A 25,060-nucleotide genomic window follows, 5' to 3' on the forward strand; every position below is an offset into this window, starting at 1 on the left:
CTCTTATCTCAAATGTTTTTAATGTATGAAGAGATTAAGCACCAAATGCATTTACTGTTTCACTCAATACATCATTTTAAAGCATTTTCTTAAAATTTTACTGTCTTCAGGCTACAGAAAGTTTGAAAGTAGCTTTTCAGGCATGAATAAGCAATTAATGTTCCCCTAAAGTTATTTTCAAGCTTATGACATCTTCCAGTTGGATGTATAATAATCTTTTGGCTGTCATTACTGAAAGGCTTCTTATCAACTTGTATAGATATGTAGATCTGGATATGTTAAACTGAGAGAATCTGCCTGTTTAATTGCATAATAACCACAATGTGTATAAGCTGGTTTTTTTTTTTTCTGTAAAAGGATGTGGATTTGATCTGTTTTGACAACACATTGTGTTGATTTTGAACAGCTTGTGCTGTTTTGTTTGCGATTTTTTTCCCCCCTAATTAGTTTTATTTCTCTTCTTGCTTATTGGGCCTAGTTCCAGATTAGTTTAAAGGCATTAGATCTCTTGGGTACTCATTTTGTGCATGTTTGCTGTTCTGTTCCCAGCAGATGTATAAGAAGGATCTGTACAGTGTCGATGAGCCTGTGCGTGTAAATCACATGATGAAGCCCCAGCAGCCACAATCTTTAGCTCCCCCATCCTCTCTGTCCTACAGTCACCAGCCTGTGTACCAGGACAAACAGCCATACCGCGAGTACGACCACCCACCTTACGGCTATGACGGTGGCAGCTACGCACAACCAAAGCCTCACAACTACAACGCGCACCTGCACTATGACAACCGTGTGCCTCATTATGACGAACAGTGGCCCCATTATGACCAGCAGTCCTCGGCCCAGCCGCCGCCACCTCCGCCTCCTCCTCCTCCAGCTGGGTCAGGCTATCCTCAGGGCCACCAGCCTCCAACTCTGAGCTACGAGCCACGTTCCCCCTACGAGGATGGGCCCACACGGGACTATAGCCCTCCTCAGCTTCGCTATGATGAGCCATCTGTGGCTTATGATAACCGACCACCACGGCATGGAAAACCAGGGCCTGTTCGCTATGAGGATCCTCCTCCTCCTCCTCCCCCGATTGTGTATGATGCCCGCTCTCCTTATGAACCAGAACCCCATGGCTTCCCCATCAATAATCCCCGCTCCCCTGACCCTCCCAAGCAGTATTATGGAGATGCTTCTCTGAGACCCACGTATAACCCAGGGCTACCAAACCGTGGCTACAAACCAGGGCAACATGAACCTCTAAATTCTGATCCTCCAGTTCCTCCTCCTAAACCTGAAGTTGTGCTGTCCCCAGGGGAGCATATACATTCTGCAACTCCTAAACCATTACCTCCTCCACCCAGAGAAGATCCAGAGGAGGAGGATCCTGCCATGAAACCCCAGTCTGTTCTCAACAGGGTCAAGATGTTTGAGAACAAGCGCTCTGTGAGTGTAGACAGAGCCAAGGAGGTTGGAGATGTGCCAGGGATCAGGGTATGGGTTTTGTTTTGTCCCCCCCCCCATGAATTATAAAACAATAGGTTTTGGCTGTTATAAGAAGAAAATAATTGTATTTCTATTTAGATCGACTGCTGATAAGTCTCATCGTTTGGTGTATTGATGATGAATTATTCTTGTGCTATTATTGAAACCAATATCATTTTGTGATGTAGCCCACTGATTTCCCAAAACCTGTGATCACCCCTGGACCAGTGCCCAAGGCAAATTCTCTCAACAACCTAGAACAGGAGAAACCTGTATATAGGTAACCAAAACAAGCTGCATATATTTACATGTAAATATGTCGTGATGGTTATCTTCTGTCTCAGAAACGTGGCTTTAGGATGGCTATGTGGTTATTAACAGGTTTATCCAATGCATTCTACTTGTGTTTTTTAGCGAATGCATGAGATCTAGGACACCAGAAAATTTGTCTTCATGAGTCCATTTTAATTTTCCTTCATCTTGCCTCTTTACATAGGGCTCCAGAGCCACAGAAACCCCAGTCTCGATTAGGAGATGAGGTGGTTCGTGCCAACCACTATGATCCTGATGAGGACGAAGAATACTACAGGAAACAGCTGTCCTACTTTGATCGCCGCAGCTTTGATAACAAGGCCGTGACTCAGCCTGCAGTCAGTCGCTTCCATGATGTGGCTAAACCTTCACAGCCTCAGCTAGGATATCCTTATAATAGGTGTAGACCATAATAAATGTCTCTTAAATTTGAGTGTTGAAGTATGATGGTGTGCTAGGATGGCAGTGTAGCAGGATAAGGAAAACGGTATACAGTAACGATGTGTTGACACAGGATGACTTGTTTCAGGCAGAACTACACTAAGTAACTTTAAAAACGCACATTGATAAAACTTGCTGAATTCGTGCTGAGTTTATCTCAAGAAGAAAAGAAATACATCACAATGGAAAAATAACTTCGTTCCGCCCGAATAAGTTCCAAATCTGTGCTCAAATCAGAATTTAAGGGAGTTGTACTCAATAACGTACAATATGACTCGGGTAGTCAATGACATGGACAGGCTTTAATTTTCAAACACACACAATCTTGCCTATAAATACCCGGGGGAAATGATGGGAAAATTGTCATTATTGAAGATGCCACGCCTAAGCCAAAATCAACGTGAACAGGCCATCGGGATGTTGCGTGCCGGAAGTACACAGACAGAGGTCGCCCGGCACTTCGGTGTTCATCATTCGACCGTTTCCCGTTTGAGTCAGCGTTACAGACAGACAGGGAGCACCAGGGATCGTCCACGCCCTGGTCAGCCTCGAGTCACGACGCCAGTTCAGGATCAGCACATCAGGCTAGCTCACCTCCGTGACAGATTCCTGACACCCTCAGTCACTGCTGCTGAGACCCCTGGACGACACAGACCCAGAATCTCCAGCATGACGGTCCGAACATGGACCAACTGTCACTTTGAATTTTTTTATTGTGAATTAATTCTTGAGTTTGACAATAACTGTCCTTTATCGATGTTTCAAGATGTGTGTGCATTACATACAATATCATAAATTTCAAATATATGCATGGATCTAAAGTGATATCGTGTTGAATTCCATTGTGCGTTTTTAAAGTTACTTAGTATATTTCCAGATTAAGTTCTGATCAAGGGCGGCACAGTGGTGTAGTGGTTAGCGCTGTCGCCTCACAGCAAGAAGGTCCGGGTTCGAGCCCCGTGGCCGGCGAGGGCCTTTCTGTGTGGAGTTTGCATGTTCTCCCCGTGTCCGCGTGGGTTTCCTCCGGGTGCTCCGGTTTCTCCCACAGTCCAAAGACATGCAGGTTAGGTTAACTGGTGACTCTAAATTGAGCGTAGGTGTGAATGTGAATGGTTGTCTGTGTCTATGTGTCAGCCCTGTGATGACCTGGCGACTTGTCCAGGGTGTACCCCGCCTTTCGCCCGTAGTCAGCTGGGATAGGCTTCAGCTTGCCTGCGACCCTGTAGAACAGGATAAAGCGGCTAGAGATGATGAGTTCTGATCAAACTTATGATGGGCTTAGGTGGCACACTTGTATCATGACATACTGTAGACTGTGGTTATTAATGTGACTTTTTTTTTTTAAAAACATGGTCTGATTCATTCTTGAATACACTTCTTGATTAACTATGTTTGAACCATCCTGTTGCTCAGGACGGAGGCGGGGGAGAAAGTGAGCCCTGTGGATAAAAGATATGAGCTGGTCCCCCAGGTTAACCCTACACCAGCTCCGTATGGTCAGTCAGGCCCTGCTGTACCGCCCACATCTCTGCCCAAACTCAGCAACACAGAAGGTAACTGTTTAAAGTCACACACTGAACAGTCTCACACACTTTCTTAAAAAGTGCATTGTTCACACTAGAAGTGTAATGCAATGCCGCTGTCTGTTTCTTTATCTGTTTAGTATGCCAGATATCTGCAACGGTATCTGTATTTGCTAACAAAATTGGTTGCATCTGTTTTCAAAAATACAAACAAACCCCAATCTCAATACACACTGGTTATAATCAGATGCCCTGTGAACTTTTTTGCAAGGTTTCCAAGAAAAAAAAACAAACTTTTAAAGTACGCCTTTTGTTTGTGTCTGTATTTATATCTGTTTAGAACACATTTTGCATCTGTGTGAACTAGGGAAATGAATAGCAGCTACTAAAAGCAGCTCGTTTAGTAGTAGACTGCTACATGCACGGTGTAAGAAGGAGAGATACCGCAGGTCATTCATACCTACTGCTGTCAGACTGTAGAACACCCACAACTTGTAACGTAGCACCAATAACCTGTTAGTCGTTTAATTTGCACTACTTCACCGCTACTACCTCTGCCATCTCTCATCGATGCAATTATGTGCAATAATATAGGTCTTAAACTATTTTTATGCATACTTATATTTATATATAAATATTATTTATGTATGTGTGTGTGTGTGTGTATGTGTGTGTGTATGTATATATATATATATATATATATATATATATATATATATATATATATATATATGTGTGTATATATATATATATATATATATATATATATATATATATATATATATATACACACCGTATTTTCCGGACTATACGTCGCTCCGGAGTTTAAGTCGCATCAGCCAAAAAATGCATTATGAAGACGAAAAAAACATATATACGTCGCACCGGACTATAAGTCGCACTTTTTTGAAGGGTTATTCTATCCATAGAATCTGTGATTGTATCTGATAAGCGGCGCATGGTTACTGCGCGACTGCATTGTTTATTTAATAAACGAACAGCTGAGCAGTGATAACGCGCCCTTTGCCCTGTAAGTAGCCTAGTCTGATTATTTTAAATATCTACTACTATCTTTAATACTATCACTATCGTTATTACTAATAGCCTATATTATTATTATAACTAATATTAGTAGCCTATTACTGATGCATTAATCAGTTTGCTTTTAGAATATTTTTACCGGTAGGGCTTATTATCGCCCCATGGCTCTTTCATCTGTGTTATTAAAGCTGTAGTCATTATCGAGGAGAGTCATTCTTCATTTTTGTCGAATTTTATTTCATCAAATCAGAGGTCAAGTAGGCTATAGGTATATCATCTCCAAAGACAGGTACGGTAGTAAAAACAACCGTCTAGTGAAAAAAAAACAACAACCGCTTTTAAATCCCCTACTTAAATCCTTAAAATGAGTCATTTAACTCATGTCTTGTGTGATCTGATCTCCAATGGTGAAATAAACCGGTTGTGATGAGTACAGTCTGTTATTTTAGAAGATAAATGTAATATATAATTTAATATATAGACTAATAAAAATTAATATTTTATAATATAATATCACGACATATTACTGTCTGTAACTGTTTGTCACTAAAGCGTTTTCTAAGATCATAATGTCTGATATTATTATTATTTTACACACAATAAGCGCATGTGCTTTAAGTTATAGGAAACCATCCCCCGCCTTTTTTTTTTTTTTTTTTGAGTCGCCGGACCCACCCACCTCCTGCGTTCGGGACCTCCCACTTCACAAATTAAGCACTGCCTAAAATCACTACATAACTTATTTAAATAACTATAGCCCTATCATTAATAATGAAACACAGGTCAATCAAGTTTATCAAGCTGATGATTTCACTCCAAATCAGCAAATCCATTGAATTCCTCATCCTCAGTGTCGCTTCTGAACAACTCTGCCTCCAGCAGCAGATGAAGCGCCGTTTCCTCCTCTTCTGCGTGGCTGTCGTCAGACTCAGCATCAGCTCCAGTTATTCCGCGGTGAAAAAAAAAAAACATATATACGTCGCACCGGAGTATAAGTCGCATTGCCAGCCGAACCATGAAAAAAGTGCAACTTATAGTCCGAAAAATACGGTGTGTGTATATATATATATATATATATATATATATATATATATATATATATATATATATATATACACACACACAGAGTCTACCTGCAATGTGCAATTTTTCCGAGCCTCTCAATAAGGCAATTTTTCTATACTTTTTCACGGTAGATAATGCAAATAGCCCTCTCTATTTAATCCTTTGTTTGTCTAATTTTTATTTCAGTTTTATTTGTTATCTGTTTGACATTTTCTTACTACTGTAACACGTGAATTTCCCCGATGTGGGATGAATAAAGTGAATCTAATCTAATACAATAAGTACTTCGAATTGAGCAATCAGTAATATCGTAGCACCTTTTTATTTAATCTAGATCACATGATTACTTTCCAGTGAAGCTTTAAAAAAAGACACTTGTGTTTCTCTTGTAATTCACAGCAAACTCTCTCCCAGATCCTCACAGCTCTCCCAAAGGCAAACCAGATTTGCCTACTCTCCGCCCTCCTACCCGGGATGAACCAGTCCAAGGCAACTACCTTCACCAAAAGGCTCCAGTTAATGGCACTGACATCCCACCCAAGACTCTGAGTGTCCCTGCTCCCACCAGTTACAACCGCTATGTTCCAAAGCCTTATACAAGCACTGCACGACCCTTTGAGCGCAAGTTTGAGAGCCCTAAATTCAACCACAACCTTTTGCCCAATGACACCCAGCCCAAGCCGATCGTGGTGAACAGCAACCCCAAAACTCACCTCTCACCTCAACCCCAGGACACAGACAGTGGAGTGGACACATTCACTCGCACGATGGACAACAGGCCCAAATATCAGCACAACAATGTCAACGCTATCCCCAAAGCTATCCCTGTGAGGTAAAATGCCTTACCATTTCATTTGCTCTTCATTACTACTGTCCCTCACTTCCCTGCACTGGCCTCCTTTATCACTTTCTGGATTGAGTAAGTGATCATGTTCTCTTTCAGCCCCAATGCACTAGATGATGATGACGATGATGAAGGACACACTGTGGTTGCCACAGCACGGGGCATCTTTAATTGTAACGGCGGAGTATTGAGCTCAATCGAGACAGGTGTGAGTATTATCATCCCCCAGGGAGCCATTCCTGAAAACGTGGAGCAGGAGATCTACTTTAAAGTGTGCAGAGACAACAGCATCCTGCCTCCACTGGACAAGGAGAAGGGTTTGTATCCTTGCGTAATGAGGACATGACACACTCCATCTTATTCTACTTCACTTATTCTTGATTATCTTGTGAAACAAATAATGCTGATGTGTTTAAAGGTCCTAGGCAATGGTCAGAGGTGAAACGTAGAATATCAACTTTGTCTAGAAGAACGACCCAAAAAGCGAATTCAATTTTCCTAGTGTCTAATTTGCACCCTAAAATTGAATAAAACGGTTAAAATATACCGTTTTGCCCAGTTTCCGAAGGTTTGTTTACAGCTCACTTATGCACACTTTCACCACCAGGGGACCGTTGTCGTGACGTCATTTAAGCCAAACAGACTGGGAGCAGCTGTGTGTTTACTTGCGAACCAAGCACACGTGTACTGACTTTGATCGTGAGAGGTTGTGTAAAATGTCTGATAGCGATTTTGAAGTAGGAACTCTCCCAATTGAATATTGAGAGGTGAAAGCATGTATGTATGAACCTACATGTATGGCCGTTGCAAAGCCGTCAGTGAATGTGGCTCACTGGTTTGACCGTGCAGCCTTGGAATCGGGCAGCGACTCAGCCGACTCTGATCACGGTGACCCCGGACCTCAACAAGACTCGCGCCCAAACGATTTATTCTGGTAGTTATGATAAATTCCTACTTTCGTCATAATACTAAATAAGAGCCCTTTTGAAGAATAATTAAACCGCCCTCCCTAGTGGATATAGGTAACGATTACTGGGCAGTGCGCTGGTAGGCCACATTAGCCTGCCATCCGCGGCATTATACTATTTATAGCCTACTCTAAGCGAGGAAATATCCCTTTGTCTCATTTCCACAATGATTGTACAGGATCCCTCAGGATTCTTGACTTGTCAATTGCAAGCAAAAGTAAAAATGTTTACCTCCAATCTTCTCCTTTTTGCTTGAGCGTTGCTGGTCCGTTTCTTCTTTGACTGCTTGATTTTGTTTCACGCGCACAATCCACTCTCTCTGCCTCGTCTCCTCTTCCAGAAAAAAACAACCCTCTGGCTTCACGTGCACAATCCACTCTCTCTGCCTCGTCTCCTCTTCCGGAAAAAAAACAACCCTCTGGCTTCACGCACACAATCCACTCTCTCTGCCTCGTCTCCTCTTCCGGAAAAAAAACAACCCTCTGGCTTCACGCGCACAATCCACTCTCTCTGCCTCGTCTCCTCTTCCGGAAAAAAAACAACCCTCTGGCTTCACGCGCACAATCCACTCTCTCTGCCTCGTCTCCTCTTCCGGAAAAAAAAACAACCCTCTGGCTTCACGCGCACAATCCACTCTCTCTGCCTCGTCTCCTCTTCCGGAAAAAAACAACCCTCTGGCTTCACGCGCACAATCCACTCTCTCTGCCTCGTCTCCTCTTCCGGAAAAAAACAACCCTCTGGCTTCACGCGCACAATCCACTTGCTCCGCCTCGTCTCCTCTTATGGAAAAAAAAAAACAACCCCCTGGCTTCATGCACACAATTCATTCTCTCTGCCTCATCTCCTCTTTTGGAAAAAGCCAACCCACTCGCTCCGCCTCTTCTTTTTCGGAAAAAGCCAATCCTCTCGCTCCGCCTCTTCTCCTCATCTGGAAAAAGCCAATCCACTCTCTCTGCCTCTTCTCCTCTCTCGGTAAAAAGTAAAAACTTCTTCCTGAACCGGTCCCGTTGTTACAGTTCACTGCACAACAATAAGGCATGGGGTTTTTCTTTGGAAATTCCTGAACGCACGTCTGCACTCAAGCCAAACAGCAATGTAAGTAAACGGAAATGGACTCAACTCAAGTGGTTTGTTTGGCTTAAATGACTTCATGCGCCGAGTGGTCACAAAAATAGCCGAACAGAAATTCGCCACGATCCACGCTAACTTATTTTATTTATTACTTATTAACAATACTTCTTGGGACCAGAAGAAAATTACAGAGGGTTTTTTAACATATAAAGTTTCAAATGTGCATAAAATTAAAACCGTTGCCTATGAGCTTTAAATTAGAACAAGAACAGACCGAGCCTGGTGCACTTTGTTGTTAAAATGTCTCTGGAAAACATCAAATGTTTTCAAGCCGTATGTGTGTGTGTGTGTGTGTGTGTGTTCATGCAGGTGAAACTCTGCTCAGCCCTCTGGTCATGTGTGGGCCTCATGGTCTGAAGTTCCTGAAGCCAGTGGAGCTGCGCCTGCCACACTGTGCGTCTATGACTCCTGATGGTTGGTCTTTTGCTCTAAAATCCTCCGACTCCTCGTCGGGTATGCTGTCCTTTCTCTGACTTTCTGGGTTTCTTTGGGTCTTGTGATTGGTGATTTATTAGGGATGTATCACTCTAATAGCGTAACTGTATCAGACTGATGGTGACCTAAAGTGCTGGATCTATATTCAGTCAGACACCGTTTCTGTTGTGTTGAAGGAAGTGCTTCAGTTTTGCAGTGTTTACCTACATAAACTAGTGTTTAGCTACATAAAGCTAGCTAATGTTTAACTCTAGCCAGGATACTGTTGATGTGACCGCAGCTACAGCGTTGCCTAAATGGCTCTGAAAATGTGCTTTTAGGCCAAGTTTACATTAGACCGTATCTGTCTCGTTTTCTTCGCGGATGCACTGTCCGTTTACATTAAAACGCCTGGAAACGGGAATCCGCCAGGGTCCACGTATTCAATCCAGATCGTGTCTGGTCCGGTGCTGTGTAAACATTGAGAATACGCGGATACGCTGTGCTGAGCTCTAGCTGGCGTCGTCATTGGACAACGTCACTGTGACATCCACCTTCCTGATTCGCTGGCGTTGGTCATGTGACGCGACTGCTGAAAAACGGCGCGGACTTCCGCCTTGTATCACCTTTCATTAAAGAGTATAAAAGTATGAAAATACTGCAAATACTGATGCAAATACTGCCCATTGTGTAGTTATGATGGTCTTTAGGCTTGCCATCCTTTCACTTGCAAGTGGTAAGTGACTTGCGCACAGCGGCTCAGTCCCGAATCACTGCTCGTGCGCTTCACTCGCGCGCTCTCTGAGCTGCGCAGGGCCGGAGTGCGCACCCTCCAGAGGGCACTCGCTGTTCAGGGCGGAGTGATTTGGAGCGCAGCCGCTGAGGAGGAAGCGATGAGCCGCACTGACACATTTCAACTTGCATGCCGAATTAGTCATGTGATTAGCGTATCCGTGTATTGGCGTTGCTGTGTGCACGCGAATCGTGTATTGGCGTTGCTGTGTGCACGCTAATCGTTTTTAAAAACGTTAATCTGATGATCCGCTGATATGGTCTAATGTAAACCCCACCTCAGATTTGCATTGTTGTCGTCCCTCCCCCCACCGTATTTCTCTTGTAATCCTGTGGGAAGCAGCTGCCAGAGCAGTGAAAGGTGCTGTTGTAGGAAGCACAGTGCCAGGCTTATAAAGTTAAAAACTTTAGAGAAATTCTTGTTACCTACCAAGCAGGTCTTAAGTTAGCAGGCAAATGAGGAAAAGCCAACATTGAGAACTGGCATTAGACTAGTTTGCGAGTGGTTATAAGGAGATTTGCACATTGGCAATGAAATATTTTCAATTCAATAATTCTATGCTGAATTATAACTAAAATACAAACTTTTTAGGACGTTTACTGGTATGTGATGTGACGTCCCATTCTAATTATGGCTGCATATATTCAAGCAGCTTATAGTCTATTTATGTTTAGCTGGTGTACTCCAAGCAAATGCATCTTGTTGCTACATTAGCAAACTTGTATTTTATCACACTAACTATAGTGTCCAAGATTTTTTTTTTGATCAAATTTTTTTTTATTGTGCATCTTCAAGAATACGTACAACACAAGATATCCATGACACAATGTAAACAAATGATAACACCCCCCCCCAAAAAAAAAAAAACATGGCGACCCCCTAACCAACCCATCCCAGATCTCAAAATACAATCCAAAAAAGGAAAAAATACATGTACAGGTAAAAGTATAACATGCAAACATAAATCATCATGTAAATTATGGATAATCATGCTGCACTCTTTCTTTAACCAAAGTGTAAGCTGCATCCCATGCGCTAATTGTTTTCTGACTAGCTGCATGCATCTGGGCCACTGATCTCTCCATCATGACGATGTCTAGGAAAGAGTTGGCCCATTGTTGCCATGGCAAGTTATGAGGTGGCTGCCATCTCAGGCTACATCCACACAACGGCAACGAGATTTTTTTTTTTAAATATCGCGTCCACATGGGCAACGGATCAGTAAAATATCAGGTACATATGGCAACGCAAAGCTTGCTGAAAACGATGCAATACACATGCCACACCTCTACGTGCGCTGTAAGACGGTCCCATCGGAGACACCAGAACAATAGAAGTAGACGCATGCGCATAAACCCCTTCTTCTGTAGCATCAGTCACATAAAGTTTTGATTATTAATCAGTAGCGTAAAACGAAAGACGCAGAAAGAGGAATGAATGGGGGTAGATGGAAGCCGGTACGCCAACATTCTGATATCCTCCAGAATTCTTTAATGGTCCAGAATAAATTGAATGCTACACGTTGATGGATTACTTTGTTCTTCTACGCCCTTTTTGAGGAATGTATTGTCAGACTTAAACCAACATCTGAAGAGGTGAGATCGCTCCTTTTTTTTTTTTTTTCCTATTTTTGCTGGCTGGATTGTTTTTGTTTTTGGAAAGCCCATGGGCGGTGCGCGGTTTGGTACTGCTTCTGCAGTGTTTGGACTAAAGACTCTGGGGCACCCAAAACGCCGGTGCTGTGTGGACGCCAGGCTGAAACGATAAACAATTTTATCAGATTCACCTGAATCCGTTGCTGTGTGGACAGGGCCTCAATGTCAGCATTTTCTTAGCTGCAGTGAGGCCAGCCCATAATAAACGCCTAAAGTTTATTTAAAGTTCTAAAGTGGAGTCGTCATTAAGCAGGAGTAAAGATGGTGATAGTGGGATATTGACCTCAAGCATATCGCTCAAGGTGATAGAGATTTGTCTCCAGAAAGCAGACACACTGGGACAATCCCAATGCATGTGTATAAATGATCCTGCAGTATTGAGTGTGCATAAATCACAATTAGGAGATGTGGTGATTTTCATAGCATGCCGTTTCCTGGGGGTTAGATACATCCTGTGTATAAATTTAAAATGCATCAATTGATGGTCAGGGTTTTTGGAGGTGTCATGTAGATTCTCCCATACTGTGTCCCAGCAAACTTCTTCCTCTCCCGTGGAGGGGAGGTCCCTCTCCCATATACTTTCTACAGGCAACGGTGCACGTGGATCAGAAATAAATTTATAAAGTTTGGAAACCATCCCCCATGTTTGGCTTTGTGGCGCACATAGTTTATGCAGCAGGTGGGTTAGAAGTGCTATGCCCCAAGGGACACCATATGCCTTCATGGCAGACCTCAACTGTAGATAAAAGAAAAATGATGAACCAGGTAGGTCATACTCAGCTTGTAGATCACTAAAAGCACGCAAACCATCATCAAACAGGTCTTTGAAAACATTAACTCCCTTATTCCTCCACAGTGGGAAAGAAAAAGGCTTTTTTCCAATAAGGAGAGAAAAATTATTGAATACAGGAGAGTATTTGTGCCATTTTAGTGGCCCTTTTCCACTACCCTTTTTCAGCTCACTTCAGCTCGCTTCAGCTCACTTCAGCCCGACACGGCTCGCGTTTCGACTACCAAAGAACAGCACGACTCGGCTCGCTTCAGCCCTGCTTAGCCCCTAAAACTCGCACCGTTTTGGAGTGGGGCTGAAGCGAGCCGAGTGAGGCTGGGGGCGTGAGCAGACACTCCCCTGTGCACTGATTAGTGAGGAGGAGTGTCCTCACATGCCCACACACGCCCCGCGAGCACGCTGGGATCTGTAAACACCGCAAACCCGGAAGAGGAATAATTACGAATTACGAGAATTTCTGAAGCCTTATGCGCCTCGCCTCATCTATACGCTCTTGCCAGTATCTGTTGGCGTTGTCGGTGACAACAAGCCACAGCACCAAGACCAGCAACACTAACGACTCCATGTCCTCCATGTTTATTGTTTACTATTCGGGTCGTGAGACTACCGCTTAAAAGCTCACTGATGTCACTGTTTGCGCTGCTTAACGACATCACGTGACGTCCACCCACTTTCGCTAACTCCACCCAATGTGTCCACCCACTTCCAGCCAGCACGGTTCAGCGCGGTTGTAGTCGAAATGCAACTCCAACAGCCCCGCTCAGCTCGACTCAGCACGGCACGGCTCAGCCGCGTTTGTAGTGGAAAAGCGGCATAGATCTACATTAGCATGATTCATTACAGTGTGGCAAGTTCTGAGCAAATAGGAAATTTTAGGGCCGAGATGTGATTTAGCTTCTTTAGGTGGTATGTTGGAGTACACCAGGTCTTGAAGCCTGTAGGGCTGAGAAAGATTCTCCTCAATTAGTTTCCAGAAGACAGAGGCATCAGAATTGAACCATACAAACAAAGGTCAAAGCACAAAAGACCAAAAGTACATCTTGAAGTTTGGTAGAGCCAGTCCACCCTGTGTCTTATCGCGCTGAAGGGTTTTTAGTTTCAAACGTGGTCTCTTCCCATTCCGTACAAATTTGGATATGAGAGAATGTAGTTTTTCCCAATAACCCTTTGGGGGGAGCAAGGGGAATCATTGAAGAATAAAAATTTACACACGTCCATTTTGACAGTTGATATGCGGGCTTGAAGAGAATTTGGAAGCTTTGACCAGCGTTCTAGATCCTTCTCAATTTGGTTATGTATGCTTTGAAAGTTATGTGATGGTATGTGAAATATAGAAGGAAAGATATCAATCCCAAGGTATCTGAACTGTCTCACTATTGGGATATTAGAGGGCAAAGGCGCAGCTGATAGAACTGAATTTAAATGCATCAATGAAGACTTAGTCCAATTGATTTCGTATCCAGATAGTGAGCTGAACAAATCAAAGGTTGATGATAAATGTGGCAGAGAAGACCCAGCGTCACCAACATAGAGCAGGATGTCATCTGCGTACAGTGATGTACGGTGTTCAATATTACTGAAAGAGATAGGAAGTACAGAGGGGTGTTGTCTGATTTTCTGGGCCAGTGGGGAGAGAGATTGAGAGAGAGAGCAAAGAGTAATGGGGAAAGGGGGCAACCCTGATGGGTACCCCTTGATATGGGAAACTGGGAGGAGCAAATATTACTAGTATAGACCATTGCAGAAGGGTTTGCATACAGGACCTTGATCATTTGGATAAATTGTGAACCTAATCCAAAATTGTCCAGAGTAGCCCAGAGATGATCCCACTCCAGTCTGTCAAACGCTTTCTCAGCATCAAGTGACAGGACTGAGCAGGGGGAATCAATCACATTTGCTGCGTGGATAATGTGCAGGAGACGGCGCATGTTATCAGATGCCAATCTGCTCTTAATAAATCCGGTCTGATCATTGTGTGTCAATCTTGTCAAATATCTTTCTTTCAAGTCGTGAGGCAAGCACTTTGGCATACAGTTTCACATCCCCATTCAAAAGAGATAAGGGTCTATAATTACCGCATTGGGAAGGATCCTTGTTTGGCTTAAGAAGTAATGTGATTATTGCAGCATTGGCACCTGAATTGAAAGCGCCTTTATCAATAGCAGTATTAATCATGTCCAGCAGTGGTGGGCCAAGTATGTCCCAAAAGGCAAGATATAACTCTGGTGGAATACCATCCCAACCTGGGGATTTGCCTTTCTTCATGGTGACGAGAGCCTTCCTCAACTCCTCTAGTGAAATGGAAACACTAAGGTTTTTTTTAATCTTGTCTAGTAAGAGTGGGAAGCTCAAGGCCGTGGAAAAAGTTTTTACGGGTATCTGTGTTCAGCGTGACTTCAGATGAATAAAGGGTAGAATAGAATGTTTTGAATGGCAAATTAATTTCACTAGGTTCGGTTAAAGTACCAGTGGGTGTTTGGATGGCCATGATATTAGAATATTTCTCGTTTTGTTTCAGTCTTAAGGCTAGTAAATGGCTCGGCCTAGATCCATTGAAGTAATAATTTCTTCTAGTTCTGTGTATTAAGAACTCCGTCCTCTGCCTCAATAAAGAGTTCAGCTCTGTTCTTGTTGCAAATATTTTCCCCAACAGAGTGTCAGTCTGCGTGGTCTGTCATTCTGACTCAAGTTGGGCAAGAGTGTCCTCTAGCTCACTTATTTTCCAAAGTCTGTTTTTCTTAAGGTAAGATGAAAAATAAATAGTTGAGTCTCTAATTGACCCTTTAATGGCATCCCATAAGAATCTAGGATCTTCCACTGAACCTGTGTTAATCTCTATAAAAGTTTTCAAGGCATTACTAAAGAAAGCACAGAACTCTTCATTTTTGAGAAGAGATGTATTGAAAGGCCACCGTGACGCTCTAGGGGGAGTGTCCCTGAGTGCGAGATGAGCTGAAACAATACCGTGATCTGATAATGGGCAAGGTATAATTACTACATTATGAATTTCAGAAAAAGAAGGAGATGCTAATATATAATCTATTCTAGAGAAAGTCTGGTGTCTGGCTGAGTAGAAAGTGTACTGTTTAGAGGTGGGATTAATTATGCGGTATAGGTCAACCAAACTGATAGCTGATAAAAGGTCCTGCATATCCTTCAATGCACGTAATTGCGTGGGGGTGGAATGTTGCGCAGATTTGTCCAACGCTAAGTTAACACAAGCATTCATCTCTGAACCTACACTGAACAAAAATATAAACGCAGCACCTAAAGATTTTATTTATTTTGTACATCCGATACTGATTTTTTTTTTTCTGCCCACATCAAATGATAGTATAGCATACCAGTAAACATATTTTGAAAAAAAAAAAAAGTCCCTCTACTCAAGTTCTGAGCAGTGCCCAGACTTGAGATAATCCATGATCCAGTCGGGTGTGACCATTGCAGACAAAAATTTCACTGAGTAATGCATGTCATGACCATCCTTTATGTGGGGCCAATAAAAGGCCACCCTAAAATGACAAAAATGTTCAAATGTCAAGATGCCACAGATGACCAGAATCAACCGGGAACGAGCCATTGGCATGCTGCAGGCTGGAATGTCCATCAGAGCTGTAGGGCGTCAATTGGGGGTGCTATTCCACGATAGTCCGCCTCCGACGACGATTTCAGCAGCATGGCACCACAGACAACATGCCACATGCACGCAGGCCACGTGTCCCCACTCCAGCACAAGACCGGCATATCCGTCTGACCCACCTGCGTGATCGGTGCCGGACTGCAACACGGACCGCAGATGAGACCATGGGGAGACACAATCGCAGGGTCAGCAGTCAAACTGTGAGAAACCGACTCAGAGAAGCTGGCCTCCATGCACGTAGACCTCATCGAGGATTGGACCTGACTGCTGGGCGACGACGTTCTCGTCTGGACTGGGCTCGGGCACATAGAAAATGAAAATGAATTTCTATCTGAACATTTGTATTTCATAAAATATGGACCGCTGCGTTTATATTTTTGTTCAGTGTATAATGAGTGAGAGGTCATGTAGTTGTGCTAAAACTGAAGTTAGTTAGAAGTAATTAGGGGAAAAGTCCGGTTCATATTGAGATGGAGCATAAATAGAGATAAAAGCAAATTTGTGACCTGAGATGATGGTTTTAATGTATGAAACCCTGCCATCCTCACTGCCATCCTTTCCAAGTATACTCAGTGAGAGATTGCGTTTCAATACTATTAGTGAGCCTCTGTTTTTTTTAGTTCAAGGATGCAGAGGCAGCAGCGTAGTAGTATTTGTTTGCAAAACGATGAGTGTCTTTGGTTCTTACATGAGATTCTTGTATAAAAGCAACATCCACTAATTGCCTACGTAAGAAGTCTAAGCAAGCAGCTCGCTTAATTTGGCCATTCAACCCATTAACATTCCTACTTATTACATGGAGCTTTGCCATGATGCCATAGGCTTGTTACAATTCATGAAATAATAAAAAGAAACAAAATCTTAAGTATTAAGCAGTGCAGCAATCTGAGTATGAGATATCTAGGAGGCAACAACAAAAAGAGAGATCCATGCTCACCCACATAACCCTGTCGCCATAACCCCAAAGCTCTCCAAAGAACGTTAGAGAGCAGAACATCCACAGCATAGCAACATCCCACATAAAAGTCTGCTCTTAACGAGCCTGGTGTACCCCAAAACATTGGACCCATGATCCTTGAAGAGTAACATCCTCCAAAAAACCGCAGCCCTCCCCCCTCCCAGCCAGGTATAACAAAAATATACCACAGTATGATAAGAATATTACTAGGTCAAAAGTTCGTAAATAAACACAGTAGGCCTAAATAATAGTGCCATACTAACACTATTCATCAATTCAAACATAGACTAGACTATATCTACCAATAAATGGAAAAAAAAGATTCATAAATGAAAAGAAACTCGGATGCACGGCAGGAATTGGGCTATTATGCCAATGGCTCGTCAGTCGACAACAACGAAAAATCTTCCTGTTACCTTAATAATAAAAGTACTTAGCCATTGATGGTCTCCGTAAACTCCCTGGCCTCTTGTGGAGTGTTGAAGAGGTGGCTGGTTCCTCCTCGCATCACTTTCAGTCTAGCAGGGTAGAGCAAAAAGGTATGGAAACCCAGTTTCTGTAAGGCATCCATCACGTTGGAGAAGGCCAGTCTGCGCTTGAAAGCTTGTGTGCTGTAATCAGGGGTGAAACGGATAGCCAACCCGTCCAACCTCCACAGCTGTTTTCCGAGCGGCGCCCAGGATCTTATCTCTGTCTATGAATCGTAGCAGCTTCAACAGAAGAGTACGTGGAATAGGCTTTTGGTTAGCATCTTCCCTTGTTGGACCCACTCGGTGTGCACCCGTAATTTCAACCGACCCCAGCTCCGGGAACCACTTCGGGATAGCATTGGACAAATAGGTAAGAGGGTGTTAGCCGTTTCAGCATTTTCAGGAATCCCATGTATCCGTATGTTGTCTCTGCCCGATCTGTCCTCCAAATCAGCTACTTTGTCCTCTAGAGTGGCACATAGTACCGTTAGCTTGTCCATTGAGGCAGAGAGACGGCCATCTACCTCAGTCAAGCGGCTTTTGCTCGTTTCCATATGCGCCATACACTTTGAGGTGTCAGCCCGAATGGTTAACATCTCGCTCCGAAAGTCTTAAAGTTGTTCAGCCACCATAGCCTGTGTTTTAGCTGAAAGTTGAGCTACCACGTCATCCACAAACTTGGGGATAGCTTCCTTAATGGCATCTGCCACTGCTAGGCTTAACTAGCTTAGCGAGTTCTTCGCTGTCGACAGAAGGAGTATTTGTCTGCACTTGAGCTTGTTTGGCAGATTGCTTCTTCGATGATGCTGCCGTCACTATCTATCTAGTAAGAAACTTCAACCAAAAGTACAGGTATGCAGTAAAAATATGAAAATTTCAGGGGGGGGGGGACTACGGAGCTGCGGTGAGAAAACTACTGCATCCCTCACAGCGGTCACGTGACTCCAGTGTCCAAGATTATTTAAAATTAAGTATAATTAAATATTTAAATAATGTTGGCTGGCTTTTTTTCATGGTCTATCAGAGATATATTCCATTCAGCTAGCATGATACTGAACGAGTCAAAGACAAGTTCAGTAGCATGCTAATTGAATGGAACATATCTGATATACCATGAAATAAAGCTATTATTATTATTATTATTATTATTATTATTATTATACATTATTTTTGGGTGTTCAATGCATCTTTCTCTTTTCAAAATTCTCAGGCAATTCCACAGGTAACTAACGCAACATTCAGAGGGTTTAAAATGAAACTGTGTGGCTATTATAGAAAGAGCAAACTCAAACAAATGTATGATGACTTAAAGCCCAAAGCCCATCTTGGACAACAGAGAGTTTTTCCCAGATATGAATAATTTATTTAGTGGCATGCAGATAACATTGGTAACTGACGCAACTTGGAGAATTTGACAACTGTGAACACACAAGTGCAAACGCCAATTTCTGTGAAACTTGTTGCAATTTTATTAACATTTTTTCCAACTTTGCTTTTAACATGCCATAGTATACAGTGAAAGAAATAAACTATGAAAAATGTTTAGAACTGACAGTTGAGATCATAGAATGTACAGTAACTGACACAACATTCTTGGTAACTGACACAACACTTTCCGAATTTACATAAGATTTGATGTACAGAGAGAGATGAAATGTGGTAATTTTCTCTTTCTTAGTCATATCAATCCGTGAACAAAGCTACTTGTTAGATCTAAAAGGCCCCAAAGCTGTGATAATTACTCAGTGGAATCAATTTTTTCATGGAAATGTGAAGAATAAGGTCCATTTGATATCAAACACAGTTTAACTTGCCTGATGAGGACTTGACAGCAGTTTGAGTGCTTCTTTGTGTCTGTTAGTTTTGGGTTTAAAGTATGTGCTTGGATCTGCCAGTTTCAAAATGGCTGCCAGTCATGTGACATGAGTTCAGCACAAAAATATTGACTGCAGTGAATGAACCAATCAAATTTAACACCATATATACAAAATGAATTTTCACCCCTTGGGTTGACCATTTCATGGAATTGCCCACTCACAAAATCTTCCGTATTTAACGAAGCAAATCTGGTGGCCGTGTTTGTTTACAAATCATCAGTCACTCACTAACGCGGAAGTTTTACGTCTCCGACGTATGACGTCATGTTGTCTTGATAACCATGCAGTATCGTAAACCATATTGAACGCTTATTCTCCGTTGGGTAGAGTGACGTAATACACGTAGGATAAGCAATATGCTAACAATATTGCATGCTATCCAACCAAATGAATGAAGCCCGCAAGAAGGGAATAGTTGTTTTTATTCCATCGAAAAAGTGTCCTGTATGTATAATAATAAATATTATTTCATTTATTTCAGTCTGGCATGTACGATGCTTGTGGGATTTGCATGCAAGTTTTATGTAAGCAGTGTAGTACCACAGTCGCCATACCTGTCCAGTGTTGTGAATCGTGATTAAACCCTGTGTGTGAATGTTAAAGCATGCTGCCATCGTGTTCGTGACGTTTTGTATAGCTTAGAAACCAAAATTCGTTTTTGTGTATTGGTCAGTTAGTGCATTCATATCAGTATTGTATGAAATGGGTGTGTTTTTTAAATAGGGTTGATACTTCCCTGGTGGGTATGGTACCGGTTCATCTTGGGGTTTCATCTGGACTATCATTCCATTTCTGTTTCCATTCCAGTTTAACTCTTCTGCTCTTCCATATGATGCTTGCTGAGCTAATAATTCATGTTTCAGTTGAATAATCATAAAAATCCTGTTGCAAACAAATCATTAAAATTTAATTTTCATTGGGAGGGGAGACCAAAAACATATATTTACCATTTATAACAGTGGAATGTTCTTCCAATATTTAATAATTTATAACATTTGGATTCTCAAACATTTTGCAGGTAGGAATCGCATAATCCAACTATTGAGAGATTAGGCTCATTATTTAAATGTATAATATAATGCTGTTTTACTGGTTTGGATTTGGATTAAAACCTTTCAATTTGAAACGACCGTTCAAACCAGCTAATAACTATAAAAAAATTTGATAATAAATATAATACCACTACATACAAATGCATCCAGAATAATGGTAGGTTTCGACCACTGTAACAAACCTTTTAAAAATAAATAAAAAAATAAGTCACAGACCATCTGGTTCCGCATCATGACCTCCTGCAGATCCTCAGACCTGACTTTGACAGTCATTCATTTAAACACACAGTGACACTGGTAGTCTACAGATTTGTATTCTCTTTGTTTACCTTCTGGTTTCTCTGCAGGTGACCCCAAATGCTGGCAGAATAAATCTCTCCCAGGGGACCCCAATTACCTGGTGGGCGCTAACTGTGTGTCTGTACTCATTGACCACTTCTGAAGAGGGCGACAGCTGGTCTGTTACTGAAAGGCAAAGTGTCGGTAGAGAACATTACAAAGTCCTCCCCCCCCCCCCCTTTTTCTCCTCTTCCCCTCTCCCCTTACAAAGGACTCCTTCTTTTCTCTTGTTTTGTGGACAGTTGCAAGACAGTTTATTTGATCGGAGGACAAGGAGAGCACCTCCTCCTGGTGCTGAATCCCCAAAAAACTCATTCTTATTGTTCTTGTTTTGGTGCTTGAAGGCTTGCAAAAATATGAAATGGATGGAATAAGAGTTAATTAAATGAAAAGAATGCATGACCAATACCACAGACAGACTGAAACGATCTCCTCTGACATTGTCCTTTTTTTTTTTTTTTAATTTGAAAAGAATTTAAACAAAGGAAGAAAAATAATTAATTTGTTTTAAATATTACAGTTCTACATCTATGCTTACAAACAAAAGTTGAATGCATAACTTTTTGTTTGTGAAGTCTGTGGTCATGCGTGTTTTTGCTTTTGTGGGTGTACATGAGGACTGCTGTGGATCTGCATAATTCTGAGCCTGTTTTCCGGGGACGTGAATGAAGGACACTAAAACGTAATGATGTGTTTCTGAAGGATTCGAGCTTTTCCGCTCACTGCTGATGAACTTCCTTCATGGGCTTAAAATGGGCTCTACATTTTGAACAGACCTTTTCTAGTGATGTTTTACCATAGATGAACACACTGGCAAAACTCCTGCTGTCTAGAGATCTATGCATGTGCTACGACTCAGGTCCAGACACCTGCTACTACGTTTCAGAACACCAACTTCCCCATCTTTACACTGCGAGCAGTGATGCCTTACCTGCATATAACATTAACAAAACCACATGCAAACTTTACGTTGATGTTGAGTGAAACTATGAAGGATATTTAAATTCTCTCACCATTTGAAACCCATTATGTTAGTGGATTGGATTTAGCACACCAGTAATCGAGGCTAACGAACAGGTATGCTTTTATTTTACTGCTATGCATATGAAGTCAAAAGATACACAGAACACTAGGATATGTTTAAATTATAGCTGTATATACTGCTAGCACATGGCCTTGGTTCGCTGTAAATTAACTTTTGTACATTTTTTGTTATTTTGTATTAAAAAAAATTAAGATGGTAAAAAAAAATCTTTAAAAAAAAAAAAAGGGTTATGTTTGTATTACACTAATACCCCTGAGCCTTGGAACTAAACTTAGCAGTAACGAAGAAAAATGTACAAAAAAAAAAACCTTTTCTACCATCATATCCGCAAATCTCTACTCAATGGCATTTTTAACAGTAAGAACACATTTTTATTCTTACTTACAGAATAGGAAAGTGCTCAGTTTCGATAATTTAATGACTCTGTACTTAAGAAGGGACTGCTGTGGTGAGTGGTCCTGTACTTTGTGATACTGGATGCTGTATTGTGTGCCCTGAAATGTATTTTTCTACTAGTAAACAATTTAATAAGGCACATCAGTACTTTTTTCTTTTCTTTTGATATAAAACAGCTTCTACCCAATCTGACTTTCTTTTATGAGGCTGAGAATTTTGTTTTCAGTTTAAGTTTTTTTTTGTTTTGCTGCACATTTCTAAATATACCACTGTATTAAATAAATTCATTTTTAAAGTAATGTCATATGCTTCTAGTGTCAGCACTGTGAATAACTGGTGTGTATCCAAAGTGAAAAAGGTACAAAGTTTGTCTTGACGCTGTCTCGGGGATAATGACCCTTAACAGTGGATAAATATTACTAGTTCCAGTAAAGCTGATGAGTACTTGCACTCAGAAATGAGCTGCATTATAAAGTCTGCAGGCTTCATTCACCAGGTCACCCTTTGCCTTACTTACAGCGGTGCTTGAAAGTTTATGAACCCTTTACAATTGTCTATATTTCTGCATAAATATGACCAGCAGATAAATATACACCAGCAGATTTTCACACAAGTTCTAAAAGTAGATAAAGAGAACCCAGTTAAACAAATGAGACAAAAATATTATACTTGGTCATTTATTTGTTGAGGAAAATGATCCAATGTTACATATCTGTGAGTGGCAAAAGTATGTGAACCTCTAGGATTAGCAGTTAATTTGAAGGTGAAATTAGAGTCAGGTGTTTTCAATCAATGGGATGACAATCAGGTGTGAGTGGGCACCCTGTTTTATTTAAAGAACAGGGATCTATCAAAGTCTGATCTTCACAACACATGTTTGTGGAAGTGTATCATGGCACGAACAAAGGAGATTTCTGAGGACCTCAGAAAAAGTGTTGTTGATGCTCATCAGGCTGGAAAAGGTTACAAAACCATCTCTAAGGAGTTTGGACTCCACCAATCCACAGTCAGACAGATTGTGTACAAATGGAGGAAATTCACGACCATTGTTACCCTCCCCAGGAGTGGTCGACCAACAAAGATCACTCCAAGAGCAAGGCGTGTAATAGTCGGCGAGATCACAAAGGACCCCAGGGTAACTTCTAAGCAACCGAAGGCCTCTCTCACATTGGCTAATGTTAATGTTCATGAGTCCACCATCAGGAGAACACTGAACAACAATGGTGTGCGTGGCAGGGTCGCAAGGAGAAAGCCACTACGCTCCGAAAAGAACATTGCTGCTCGTCTGGTGTTTGCTAAAGATCACATGGACAAGCCAGAAGGCTATTGGAAAAATGTTTTGTGGACAGAGGAGACCAAAATAGAACTTTTTGGTTTAAATGAGAAGCGTTATGTTTGGAGAAAGGAAAACACTGCATTCCAGCATAAGAACCTTATCCCATCTGTGAAAGGTGGTGGTGGGAGTATCATGGTTTGGGCCTGTTTTGCTGCATCTGGGCCCAGGACGGCTTGCCATCATTGACGGAACAATGAACTCTGAATTATACCAGCGAATTCTAAAGGAAAATGTCAGGACATCTGTCCATGAACTGAATCTCAAGAGAAGGTGGGTCATGCAGCAAGACAACGACCCTAAGCACACAAGTCGTTCTACCAAAGAATGGTTAAAGAAAAGAAGAATAAAGTTAATGTTTCGGAACGGCCAAGTCAAAGTCCTGACCTTAATCCAATCGAAATGTTGTGGAAGGACCTGAAGCGAGCAGTTCATTTGAGGAAACCCACCAACATCCCAGAGTTGAAGCTGTTCTGTACGGAGGAATGGGCTAAAATTCCTCCAAGCCGGTGTGCAGGACTGATCAACAGTTACCGGAAACGTTTAGTTGCAGTTATTGCTGCACAAGGGGGTCACACCAGATACTGAAAGCAAAGGTTCACATACTTTTGCCACTCACATATGTAATATTGGATCATTTTCTTCAATAAATAAGTATAATATTTTTGTCTCATTTTGTCTAATATTTTCATGGCAGTACACTGAATTAAATTTAAACCATTTTAGAGTGATGTACAGTACCAGTCAAAAGTTTGGACACACCTTCTAATTCAGTGGTTTTTCTTTATTTTTATTAATTAAAAGACACTTCATGTCTTAAAGTAATGATGGATGTCGTTTCTCTTTACTTAGTTGATCAGTTCTTGACATGGATTACTACAGTTGTGGAATAGGGTTATTTACTGTATTTATTGTTTACTGTTTGTTCTCAAATGTATTGAAGGCAAGAAATTACACTAACTCTTGACGAGGCACCTGTTAATTGAAAAGCATTCCAGGTGACTACCTCATGAAGCTGGTTAAGATAATGCCAATAGTGTACAAAGCGTCAAGGTAAACACTGGCTACTTTTGAAGAATTACAAAATATGAAACTTTGTTTAATACTTTTTTTCCCCCCCTTTACCACATAATTCCAAATTTGGTCCATATGTTGTTTCGTAGTTTTGATGTCTTCAGTATTGTTCTGCAATGTAGAAAGTAATCGAACTACACTAAAACCTATGAATGAGTAGGGGTGTCCAAATTCTTGACTGGTACTGTAAGTGCATTACTTATAAAACACAATGTATACAATTAAGCATGCTACATTTTATTAATCAGTATCACAGGATAAAGGTTTGTTTACTGAATTGGTCAACAGATTTTAAAAACTGACAAAGGTGAACCATGAGCCTCCCTGCTATTAGTCTGCAACAAATTTACCATTAGCTATTGTTTTTCTCTCAAGGCCACACAACCTTTTTAAAAATGAAGGTATACTCATATTTTTACATTTCCAAAC

General features: G+C 41.6%; 1 protein-coding gene across 15 annotated transcripts in view; it reads left to right on the top strand.

The window, feature by feature from the left end:
* tjp1b (tight junction protein 1b) overlaps positions 1-22,363 on the top strand; it is a 139,806-nt gene extending 117,443 nt beyond the window's left edge. For 6 of the 15 annotated variants that reach the window (XM_060914810.1, XM_060914813.1, XM_060914808.1 and 3 more), the window contains 8 exons: positions 550-1,479; positions 1,659-1,750; positions 1,967-2,182; positions 3,637-3,776; positions 6,252-6,684; positions 6,796-7,013; positions 9,105-9,248; positions 20,792-22,363. In XM_060914810.1, the coding sequence (XP_060770793.1) occupies positions 550-1,479; positions 1,659-1,750; positions 1,967-2,182; positions 3,637-3,776; positions 6,252-6,684; positions 6,796-7,013; positions 9,105-9,248; positions 20,792-20,886 (2,268 nt within the window). In that variant the 3' untranslated portion in view covers positions 20,887-22,363. The remainder of the gene's footprint in view (positions 1-549; positions 1,480-1,658; positions 1,751-1,966; positions 2,183-3,636; positions 3,777-6,251; positions 6,685-6,795; positions 7,014-9,104; positions 9,249-20,791) is intronic. The other 9 variants (XM_060914809.1, XM_060914806.1, XM_060914816.1 and 6 more) reach the window with 4 other exon arrangements.
* Positions 22,364-25,060: the final 2,697 nt, after the last annotated feature.

The sequence above is a fragment of the Neoarius graeffei genome, chromosome 2 (genome assembly GCF_027579695.1).
Source record: "Neoarius graeffei isolate fNeoGra1 chromosome 2, fNeoGra1.pri, whole genome shotgun sequence".
NCBI lineage: Eukaryota > Metazoa > Chordata > Actinopteri > Siluriformes > Ariidae > Neoarius > Neoarius graeffei.